Consider the following 12,360-nt stretch of genomic DNA (forward strand, 5'->3'; position numbering starts at 1 on the left):
CTTCTAAACTGAGCAATGTTTTTGCATTGTCAAATAATTAGTTTTTTCCTGAATAGATAAGGAACAGAAAACTTTGATTACCTCTTCACTGCCATCAATGCAGTCCAGTCTCTCCTGCAGCTCAGCAAACGTGTTGCACTTCAGGCATTCGGCTCCTTCCTCTGGGACGGGGGCTAATGGCTGCCCAAGAAGTGATTGCGAGGGTTGGGGCAGAGGCTGAGTGGGGCCACTCGGCTGGACATCTGGCAGAGGCTGCACCTGTCAGAGCAAAGGTAAATAACACATTTCTTTCTGAACATTACAGGTCTGTGGGTTTTAAATATTTGAATATTACCTTGTTCTGAGCTCCTGCTGTTTGGCCTTGGCTTTGTGTTTGATGCTGCTCTGACGTTTTTCCTCGAAGCAGAACAGGTATAATTGGCACAAATTCTGGTGGTCCTTCATTGTCTGTCAGCTCCCTGTCTGACACCGCAGCACCATTCGGACCCACATAGATCACCGTGTCACATGACTGCTCGCTGCTTGAATATTCGTCGGGGTCGCTGGACAGCCGCAGCAATGGGAGGTCAGAGTCGGTGTCACCTCGGTGATGGAAAGGACGCAGATGGGTCGGCCGACGCATGCGGCCCTCTTCGCAAGAGCTCTCTCCTCCAGAGGAGCTGGAGGTGTATTGCTGCAGAGAGATTGGAGGACAGGAGAAATGAAGACAGAGTAGCGTGGTGAGAGAGAAAATATTCCCTTTTTAGATCTGGAGAGCGTTTAATTGACAGTTCACTCTGGAGTGAGATGGGAAAGATAGAGAAGGGAGAAAACAGAATGACATCCATCCTGACCAACAGACACCCTGCCCATGTGACCCACTTTAATTATTTTCATCTCAGTCCCAGACTGCTACCTTTAGATTTTTTTGTGACGCCAGTTTTTTGTTTTTTTTTTTATTTTATTTTTAGAGGCCTGGAGCTTTCAGTTGATGCTCTTTTCTTTTTCTGTTTTGAAATAAGTGAGCATGTGAGGTGTAAGAAGGTGTCAGGAGCTTTGGTCTCATGTGGTTTTGATGGAAAAAGGGCAAGGATATCAAAAATGTGTGGTGCCTTAAGTTCAGGTCAGCACAAAGATGAAAACATGACTTTACTGTGACACGGACACCAATTAAAAGCTGAATAAGTGAGTTGCGTGTCTATGGTACATTGCTAGTAACTGAAGCTGTGTTCATCTTGAACTTAACGTACATAAAGTTTAATTTTCATGAGATGCTGAAAAAGATTATCTCCCAATTCTAATGTGGCGTCATGGTCTGATGAAGACTCACCACGGTGACTTTAGTTTTCTTCTTTTTCATGCGGAGGACGCGGGAAGCAATCTGGATGGTAGAAAGGGTCTCTGAGAAATCTCTGGGTGAGGCAGAGATGTGAGCAATCATGGTGGTCCGGCAGTTCATGTTGCCTAGCGACTCCCTTAGCAACATGGTCAGCTTGCTGTCCCTGGTAACGCACATACACTGAGATGTTAGCGCTACACACAGGTTGGAAATGCACACAGTTACTCGAACATGCGACAAATTTTATGGATTTTCAAACATGTGTAGCCTTTGATGAAAGGATTAATAACAGCTTGTTCGGTCAGAAGACATGAAGAGGACTACGGCGACAGTCTATCTTACAATGAACACTAAGCCAAAGAAACAAATATATTCATATATATGAATATTTAATGCTAACTATTGATTATGTCTATTGAGTAATCTCAGAAAAACAAAAAAAAAAAAAAAGACCGCTATTTCAGAATACAGCCTATAAAGTCTCAAAAGATGTTATGCAGTCTAATATTGGGAGATGATCTATCTCCCAGAGAGACTATATCAGCAGACGGGAGAGTAAAAGTAGGCTGTGTGTTTAAGAAAAGACTTTCTCTTGGGTGGGCTACTGCAATCATTCATAGTCATATGTGTGTGTGTCTGTGCTGAAGCCTGCAGGCTGACAGTGAGCACAGCTCCTCTGTGGCCCAATACCTCATGCTGCTGTCCCCTTTTTCTAAAACCACAGCCAGCAGGCACGTCTCACACACATATGTGTACGCTCACATGCACACAAACACACATAAGCATGTGCACACTTCTATCTTGACCTCCTCTTTCTCATTGATGCTCTCTTCTTTCCCCCTTTTGTCTCTTCCTGTTTCTCAGTTTGACGCCTCAGGCTTCAGCTCATACTCCTCTCTCTATCTATCTCTATCATGCAGTGTCTCTCCCTGAGAATAAGGTAAGTAAATTCATGACTCATGAACTATTCATTTGCATGTAAATTCCAGCGCTGAGGATGTTGGATTAGGCCCTGTACTTCAGCCTGTGTGAGATTTATTACAGTGGTTCTACCGAGCTGGACCACTGAAGGTAACATGATGCTCTTTATTAAAAGTAGCCTATAATGAATGCAGCTTCTAAAATCCTAGATCACCATCATTACGGAAGCTAATACTAAGGAGTAATACTAAGTAGGCTGGACCAATAAATCAAGACTTCGAAGTGCTGAAAAACATTTATGGAGGGAGAAGTGGCAAACCAGATGGGAAGTGGTCAGTTCTTGACACGAAGCTGTGGAGTCCTTGAGGAGGACGGTTGATGTCGAGTCAATCTGTGTTGAACACTTGATTCTACACAAACATGGGATCTGCTACACTGATGGCAGTAAGGCCTCAGACTCTCTCTTGAAAGAGCCACAGTGTTGATTTTGCAGTGACATACAACCATTTGTCTGCTTTGGAGGCTGCAGCTACACAACGGGGTCCAACAGTCGACCGATGGGACGTTTACCCAGCAACAGTACTGGAGCGGGACTGGGATGAGGACAGGATGAGACCCTGTTCTGAAAGTAGTGAAGCGCTGGGAGGGAAAACTCCTCATTTAACTTTGTTAAGATGACTGGAGCGGAGTTCGTGGACTGTAGCTGGATTTTAACACAATTCTGCTCAGTGAATTGGAATTCTGCAGTGTCTGAACGTTACAGACCCGCACTCGGTTTTTGGATGTACTGAAGCATCCTTTATAAAACCTGACCAAATCCCCTCGCTGTTTGACAACAGTGTGAGTCACCAGTGCCAATCCGGACTCAGAATAACTTTGCTTACAGCTTCGGTGTAGGGTTGCAGGTTGTTTTGGAATGTAAATGCAAAAGCTCCTGATTAAATTAACCCAGTAAGGATCACAGAGCTACGCAGCCTTAAGGAGAGTAGCAGAGCAAAGAGGAAGGAGGAAAGAAAAGAGGAATTAAATGAAGGGAAAGCTGAATGTGGACATTTCAAGTTTGGTTAGTATACTGTTCATGCTGCATGGCCATACAAGACAGCAATAATAATCTTTTTTTTTTTTAACCATGACATTATTGTTTTAAATTCGTACCAGCTTTAACGTTTAACTCTGCCAGTTTGTTTTCTTTCTCTTCTCGCTCTCTCTCTCCCTCCCTCTCTTTGCTCTTGTTGCCAGTCAGTTAACCAGCAAAATGAATGTGATGAATATGTAACAGCAGCTGTTGTTGTTTACAACATTAAGTCCCCAAAAGCTAAAGCAACTTAAGACATCTGACGGCTGCTTTTTTCCCCTCTTCTCTCCATGCTCCCAAACATCATGCCATCGTCCTCAACCTACCTGTCACTCCTCTCTACACTTCTTCTGCCAAAGTGGACCTCTCATTTTCTATTCTTCAACAATTTCTCTTTCTAATTTCATTCAAAACATCTTTGCGCTCGCCCCTTCTGTTTTTGTTTTTTTTTTTTCTTCTATCCTCTCCTCCAACAAACACACATACATCTGCAGTCACCAGCTTACTTGTACGGGATGTGTTTGCTTCCATTGACCAGGGCCAGGATCACGTTGCCGAGGGCAGATAAAGAAAGGCATAAAGGTGCTGAGCTGGGTGAGGGGCCCTCCCTGCTCTTTCCACCTCCTCCTCCCCCAAGTACTTTGACATCGCAGCTGCCTAGGTCCAGCAAGTGCAGACGACTGCGACCTCCAGACACTATTGGTGGAAAACATATGAGGAGAACGGATGGGGAAACACAGAAGATGTTGGGGAGGTAAGTAAAAAGCCACACTGATGAATGCTTGTTGTGATCTCTCTGAAAGATGAATTTACCGTAACAGCCCCGTGTCATTTTTAACAATTCTTCAAGACAGAGACTGACTGACACGACCGACTGTAACAGACTGTGATTTGGCGAGTCAACAATCTGTTATCAGTTCAGACAATTAATTAATCTCCATAAGTAAACACATCCAAATTTTTACTGTAGCCATCTATATAGACATCAGAGTAATGTCACAGGAATCACAGGAATATGTGCCAACATTAGCAACCATATCAAGCTGTTTTTATGAATTTTATAGTCACCTACTAGGAACATCTAAAGGTTAACATAGTGGGAAGTCTTTTAGCAGCCACAACATCTTAGAATTTGTCTATGTACTTTAAAATCCCCATTAACTGCATCTGATATCTCTGCCTATTAATTTATCTCGTACTAACAACCTACTCTCTCTCACGCAGGATTCAGAGACTGAAACAAATTATTATCAATGATATTTTGGGCACACATCTGCCACAGTCGCTTTTTGTCAAACACAAAGAAGGGCACACTACTACATCCTCCCGTACTTATTTATATGGACATGACTGAATGAATGAACACTGAATCTATAAAGGTATCATACAGATTGATATTACTGCAACTCTGTCAACTCTGTCAAGAATTCTGATGCTTAAGATCCCTGTTTACCAAGAAACTGCAGCTGAATAGATTAACCTGTCTATCATTATTGTTTATCCTCTTTCCTTTGCCCGACATGTGGTGAATATATAATATATTAATAGCAGCAGCATGTTTGTATCTGTCTTGATCCTGCTTGGATTAACGGGGGGGGAAATCACAACAGGCAGTATGCATTATGACAAAAACAGGGCTAATAGTCTGCAGCAAGAGGAGCATCAGAGTGGCAATTACTGTTGTTAAATATTATTGTTGATAATTACATGAGAAAAGGCAGCAACATTAAAAAGAGTGGCAGTAATAACAGCGTTGAAATAAACAGCACTTACTCCCTCCTTTTCCTGTTTTTTCCATACGATACTGGTATATGTGTAACGTAAACAGCATGTGTGAGTTCCTGTGCTCTTCTTCGGTGGTGTTGGGTCGTTGGCTGCTGTGGCGAGCTGCTATGGCTGCGTCCAAAAACCAGGCTGCCTTCTCTGGGGTCGGAGCGCGCAGTTCAGACTGGTTCTGAAGCTGGGAAATTTGTCGGGAAGACAAACAAACAAACAATAAAAAATACATGATTGGTGCACTTTAATAGAAGAAGTGGCACAGAGTCAGAGTCAGACAGGAGGGAGAGTAGCTCCTCATGTAATCTGGGGTTTACATTCTGACGTTCCTGAAGGTATTCAAGAAAGAGTGACAAAAAAAGAGCGAGGCAGTGGAGGTGTGTGCGTGATAATGTATAGTATTATGTGACTGTGAGTTGTGCAGGCTATCATTACTGATGAGATTATGCCAGATTAGTTAGGGATTACATAGATGTGCTTGTATCATACGCTGTAATCCTATAAACATATAACTGCAGCCCCAGTCTCACACACACACACACACACACACAGACCACTGACTGCTAAGTAGTTACTCCCCTATATTGAAGGTCGGTACCTTAAAATGAGGATAGTAATTTGATTTAACATTGTGCCTTCTGGTTCAGCAAACAGTAAATACTAATTAAGTCTCAAATAGCAGTGCGATGCATGTTTTTATTACTGAATACTAAACTTTTTATCTCTTATACTGCATCAGCTATTCCAGTTTCTGTGTGTATGTGTGTGTGTGTGTGTGTGTGTGTGTGTGTACAGATGCTACATCCCTCAGTAGCTAAGACAACTGCCTGCAGCTAAAAAGACAAAGGTAAAACATTGACAAAAGCCCTGAGGTTGTTCATACACAATGTGTGTGTGTGTGTGTGTGTGTGTGTGTGTGTATGTGTGTGTCTGTACCTGCATGCCACAGATGGGGTCCTCACACAGATACACTCCAGGTGACTGTCCATCCTGTAAGCTGCCTGTAGCCACCTCAGACAGCAAGTCTTTAAGGTTCTCCTCTTTTCCCCAAACCTACACACACACAAACTATATATGAACCGATGGTCTGATAACACAACACTGGTTGCAGTACTCCTACTACTCCACTACTTGTTAGAAAAGAAACTGTGACTGGTCGGCTTTCTTCATCATTTGGACTGCTCGCGTCTCATCAGACAGCACTGACCTCAACTGCTGACACACGGACAGAGAAGCGGGCGCCTGTTTTTTCCTTTCTCTCATTGATGAGTTTAAACAACCAGGAAATGGCACAAGGTATGATACCCAGAGTCTGAAGAGAGTCATCACGGCCAATCATTGTGTAGGATTTACCTGCGGACAGACAGACATATAGAAACATAAGCCACCAAAAGATTTTTATTTGTATGAACAGATGAATAGTGTGTATGAAGTGTACGTTTGAGCATGCAGGCACACAGAGACCATCCAGATCTTATTTCGTATTTCAAAATAATGACTGTTCCCCTCTGAACAAGCACACACACACACACACACACACACACACACAGAGACCTGCTCAAGTTGGAGATCAAACACACACCAACGCAAAGCCACATGTCACACTTAACAATCCCACTGGCACAAACACTTATGCAAAGACAGAATTTCAAAAGGCCGACTCCTGTGATGCAGGGCTGAGAAACACGTCTGATTTGTTCTGAGATCAGGCTGGAGGGGAGGTTGTCAGCTATGCTGCAATCTTACATTATTCCCCTCAATTTTTCCTGGAGCGTTTAGATGTACTGTCAAAACAAAGATGCATTTCATTATTTGTCCAAAATATATAAAAAAAATTGATCTGAAACAATAAACACTCAGCCAAACTAGTGTACTTTGTCATAAAAGGTAGATATCACCACCGTAGGGTTCATATCAAATGTATAAAACACATTTATCATGCATATAAACTCAGCCTGATTGGTTTATACAGAGCCTTAAAATGCTATAAAGAAATGCTCAATAATGCATAACGTGGTGATTAACTGGATTAAGAGAACTTGCTGAAACACAACTCTGGCTCATTTACTTTTATTATACTGCTTTACTTCTTGGTTTCTTTTCATTTAATAAATCAGATGGACTACTTCAGTCATAATGGCTCCACAAAGTAATACAACGACAAGCTCAGAGCTTTTCTGCATCTTTCTTTTCTCTTGTGTGTAGTAGACAGTTTTAAATTACATAGCTTTGTGAGAGTATATGTGGCTGTTTCCTTCTCTTCTGACTTACACAGGCTGTCAAGACACACGACTGTTCCACTGACTAATAGCAACGTAGTGCTACGCTACAGGCTATTGAGTGTAGCGAGTATGTCTTTGTGTGTGTGTCCATGTTTGTGTAGTTGATGTATATTTCCAGTAATTGGACTCATCGAGCAGAGCTGCCGACGCCGTTAGAGACAAAGTGATTGGAGTGAAGAAGTGTGAAAGAACAATGCTAAAATGTATCATGAGTCCAATGACACAGCTTCCACACACACACACACACACACACTCATTATGAGAAATGATCCATTCAGAGTCAGTCACCCAATAACCAATAATAAAATTAATCAGATATGCTTTAAAGCCAGAGGATTCAGTTACATACCTGTTAATTTATTCAGTATTATGTATTGATTATTTGTTTATTAAACACATTTTATTTTATTTGCTCATTTTGAAGGGGTGCGTGTGCGTGTGTGTGTGTGTGTGTGTGTGTGTGTGTGTGTGTGTGTGTGTGTGTAGGCTTATCTGTATTGGAGTCCCACATGCAGAATGTGTCTACAGCCAAGGGCCGCACAGCTGAGGATAAATGCACATGCTTTGCTTTCCCCATTTGAATTAGAAAAAAGGTAATGCCTTTATAATGCAACCTCATTAGGATCCATGGCCTTAGGTGAGCTATATCACAAAGAATGATCTCATCTGCTGCTAAAGTAGCAGCCATTTAAACCGGATGTTTTCTTGAGGTGAGCGCTTCCCCCGAGCATCAATATAACAGTAAAATTGACCGAAAGAGCAAACTGTTGTTGATGGATTTCTTTACTAAATAAAAGAACTTGCAGTGTCAAAGCTGGAATCAGAGGTCTGTTTCGGGGGCATATTCATCCAGTTGTAGTTGTGTCAAACAGTACAACTCGTTGTCATGAACGGTGACACATGACGCCTTTTTAATGTGTCAGTATTTGGCATTGAATGAAAATGTGTAAACATGGTGAGATAGAAAACCTGCCGTTGTGTACATCACGCTGATTGTGTTTGTGTCTCCGGAGACTTGTGGTGGCTTCACGTCCATCTCGTACTGATCGGAGCAATGTGCCGGTGCTAATCCCGGTCTAGTGTTGGGGCCTAAAATATATCCAGATCTAGGTTCATGACAACTTTGGTCTTATTTTAATATATCATATTATTACTCTCACCCTATTTTATAAAACCTGCTGAGCTTTGGCTGAATGAAGGATTAATATTGAATATTGATATTGTTCTATGTGTGTCTGTTTTTAATTTTTTGTGTGTGTGTTTGTGTTGAATGCGTTTTGAAGACGACGGTACCAAGCATGGAGTGAACAGCAGAGATTGAACCGAAAACAACCAGAGAGACTGCTTGAGAATGACAATACAGGTCTCTAGTCAGACATTGAAGTTAATGGAGGAGCTGATGTACGAGCTGAACTTTAGTTACAGTAATCTGTCTAATATGTTGCTTGTTTACAAACTGATTGTCTGACTACCTCCACCAGACCTTCACCATGTTTTTACTTTCAGCCATTACTGCAATGAATTCCACGTTTTACGTAATGAAAATGACTGAAATAAGAGCTAAGTTGGTTAAAAAAAGAATTAAATTATAGTACATTTCTGAACTCTGCCTCATGGGATGAACCAAAACTATCACACATCTATGAATGAGTTTACTGTGACTGCAGATTTGGCAAGGGACAACTCAGAAACATCGTGGTTTGGATGTTTGTTTATATCCTGAACGTCATCACTGTTTGATGCAATGATGGCTCAGCCATTAACAGTGAAGTGTTCCCTGCTGAACTGTGCGAGTGTAAGTCTCTGCCAGCAGTTCAAGGGGAATTATAAACTCCAACTGGATGTATGAAGATCACAAGCCAAGACGGATAACGCTGCTCGCATGCACAGGGATAAACACAACAGGGGTTGACCCAAGGCTGAAGAACATGTCAGCGCATGTGTGCATGTGTGTGGTGGGTCTGTGTGCCAATGCATGTGTACCGGTTCAGACATGTTGCAGTGTGTGGTGAGAGGTCCTGACCCTTTTTAAGACAGCTCCTCTAAAAAGCAGCTTCAGAGGGATTAGAGAGAGAGAACGGAAGACAGAAACACAGACAGAGCAGGCTGAGAAAGCTTTCAGCATCAGCAGACACTAATCCTCTTCGTTCTCTCTCTGGTAGATGAGGGCCAGCGGAGAGACAGCCAAGTGAAAGACTGACACACTGATGGTCTCACACACGAGCACACAAACAATCATACACACTAAAGACGGCGCACAAGCTGCACACGTGCTGATTTTGTGGCTTGTGTGTGTTACCCAGCTTGGAGTGTCCGAAGCAGAAGACACAGCCATCTGCTCCATTCACCACCGACTGAATCACCTCGGCAACCGTTCCTGCACACACCTCCGCCTAGCAACAGGCAAAGAGGGAGAAAGAGAGCGAGAGAGAGAATGGAAAAGGGTAAACAAACAACAACATATACATGCACATTTAGCCTTTTATTATAAACTTTAGCAAACATTTCAAAACCTTACTTAGCCACATGATTGTAAATATAACTTCATGTCTTCATGTTGAGCCACGAGATACATCCTGCTGGTCTAATTTGAGGTCCTATAGGTGGCCTTGGCACCTCTACATATTAATAACATTTATATTTAACATGCAGAGAGGAGAGTGGTGGTATCTGTCTTATCATCAAACTAAAATGATAAGAATGTTTTCACAGAGCAAACACAGAGTTTTGGATTTCTTTTGGATACAAGTGATGTAAGCTTACATCCTCATATCGTCATATCAGCTCTCATATCAAAATCAATCCAAGCACTATTCTTTATAAAGTGATCATCTTTTCTTTTACCTGTGAAGCATCAGGAGGGAAGGCGGCGTCAAATGTGAACATCTTCGGGGGGACTTGATTGGCTCCTGCCTTCTTCTGTAAAGCAGCGTTTGGTGTCTGATTGGCTGAAGGGTCCATGATTGTGATCTGTTTCTTCCTGGGATCCACTTTGAGGAAGGAGCTGGACTCCGCCGCATCCGACTGAGACACCGGGCACACACGCACCATCACTTTCACCTGAGGGGGGCGATGCAGGAAACAGGTACTTTGATGACTTCTTACAGAGGTGATGTGATGTGAGATGTTCCTTGCAACCAGACACATAAGACTGTAACCAACAGGCACAGGACAGATTCACAAATCCAAACAACCCTCCAGCTACAATTTGTTCTGTAGCTACCAAGATTGAAAATTGGTCTTTGTAGTTTCTCAGAGACCCTTTTCTACCTCACAATGCAATAAGCCCCCAGTTTCTGTTTGTTTTTAGCTGAGTTTTGACTTCTGCTCATGCTGATTGCTTAATGCTTCCTCACTTTTCCGAGGAAACCTTCCCATCTATGAAAAGATTCAATATTTCTAAAGGTTTGTGCTGGAGGGTATTTGAATTTATTTGCACCTAAGCTACAACCAGACTCCCAAAGTGCCACAACATTGAGCTTTTTACCTCTTACACGAGTATGTACACGCTCTCCCTCTCTCATCACCTTATTTACCCCTAAGTGCATCTGCCTCCCTCCTCCCTTCGCCTCTTTTACCCATCACTCTTTCCTTATCTCTTTCTTCCTCTATCCTAAATACCTTCCTCTCTTCACCAAGCCTCTCTACCTCCAGCTCACAGCACACATCAAAAGCCTGGGGTGCAGGAATCCCGTTTTAGCTTTCTCTCCACCTCTCCCTACTCCTTTCCTCCCACTCCTGTCATGAAGCGTTAGCAGCCATAAATTACCACATGACAGCTGCTGTTGTTTTCTTTGATACCGGATGAAGCAAAGTGCTGTGTCATCAAACCTGAGTGTGCTCCAGAACATATCATCACATAAACATCACATCACATTTCTCTGTTTAAAGTTTGAAGGACTTGCTAGCTGTTCATTACTGCTCTCTTACTCATGAACTGACTTATCTGTGTGAATTAGTCTTTGTGTGTCGTCTTCCATTCCTCTCTTCACACAGTGATTCAGTCCATCTCCATGTTTGCCGATCATATGTGATGGTGTGAGTGTTTTATGAGTCAGCCGCAGCTGTCGATGAACTTACTGATCCAAGCTGGTCTGATCCTCAAATATATTTGAGAGTTACTGTGGGACGTTGGATAGATCCTGAAGTGTCATAAAGTATCTCTGTCATCTTCAATTTCCCTTTATGGCTTCACATATCTCCTTCCTAACGCTGATTCAAATACCACAGTTGTCATGTGAGGGTTTGTGTTGTTTTCTTGATGCATGGGAGGATTAAGCCGGTTTTCCTCATTCTAATCTTGATCCAACAAGCCTTAATGTCTACCGATGCAATGAATTTTGAAATCAAAAGTATAACTTAGAAATTTCTTATTCATATGAAAACTATTGTTTCTGATCCCTTTCTTTCTACCTTGCACCTTAAATAACTAATACAATGTCATATTTCATTACTGTGATGTTTAAAAAAAAGAAATCTAACACTACTAAAGACTGGCAGTCAGGACTCTGAGAGCACATGTGGATATGCAAAGAGAAAACTCTATAAACAAGCATGCAAAAGCCCAAATGAACGATGACTGCGATGAAAATGCAAAGCAGATGACCGTACACAGGTAGAAAACTGACAGGCCAAGGAAACTAATCTCTCATCTTTACACTCTTGAGTCAACACAAACTGCTCAAGTGCGATATTTATCTATGTGATCTTCATTTAGAGGGAACAAATCGGACAACATCCCAAAACTGAGGGTGCAGCGTCTGTGTATACTAAGCCTTTCTCCTCTGCATGTTAGGATGGGCGCTGAACTTCTAGCTCTTAAAAAGGATAAGTGTGGTATATCAGAGCAATTTGGATAACAGTCAGGCTGCTGGAGTATTTTTGCTGAAAAGACTCTGACATCTCCTTCAAGACTCTGAATTAGTAGGATAATCTCAATTCTACTATACCGCTAAATGTGGGCTAACTTGACCTTATTTAACCTTTAG

General features: G+C 42.2%; 1 protein-coding gene across 1 annotated transcript in view; it reads right to left on the reverse strand.

The window, feature by feature from the left end:
- The window catches only part of kif26ba (kinesin family member 26Ba), a 63,004-nt gene that overhangs the window by 11,327 nt on the left and 39,317 nt on the right, over nucleotides 1-12,360 (reverse strand). The window contains exons 7-15 of the mRNA XM_029498634.1: nucleotides 10,217-10,432; nucleotides 9,672-9,765; nucleotides 6,298-6,443; nucleotides 6,027-6,143; nucleotides 5,088-5,274; nucleotides 3,821-4,010; nucleotides 1,319-1,481; nucleotides 335-673; nucleotides 82-159 (exon numbers count right to left, since the gene is read on the reverse strand). Of these exons, the coding sequence (XP_029354494.1) occupies nucleotides 82-159; nucleotides 335-673; nucleotides 1,319-1,481; nucleotides 3,821-4,010; nucleotides 5,088-5,274; nucleotides 6,027-6,143; nucleotides 6,298-6,443; nucleotides 9,672-9,765; nucleotides 10,217-10,432 (1,530 nt within the window). The remainder of the gene's footprint in view (nucleotides 1-81; nucleotides 160-334; nucleotides 674-1,318; nucleotides 1,482-3,820; nucleotides 4,011-5,087; nucleotides 5,275-6,026; nucleotides 6,144-6,297; nucleotides 6,444-9,671; nucleotides 9,766-10,216; nucleotides 10,433-12,360) is intronic.

The sequence above is a fragment of the Echeneis naucrates genome, chromosome 3, assembly GCF_900963305.1.
Source record: "Echeneis naucrates chromosome 3, fEcheNa1.1, whole genome shotgun sequence".
In the NCBI taxonomy this organism is placed as follows: Eukaryota; Metazoa; Chordata; class Actinopteri; order Carangiformes; family Echeneidae; genus Echeneis; species Echeneis naucrates.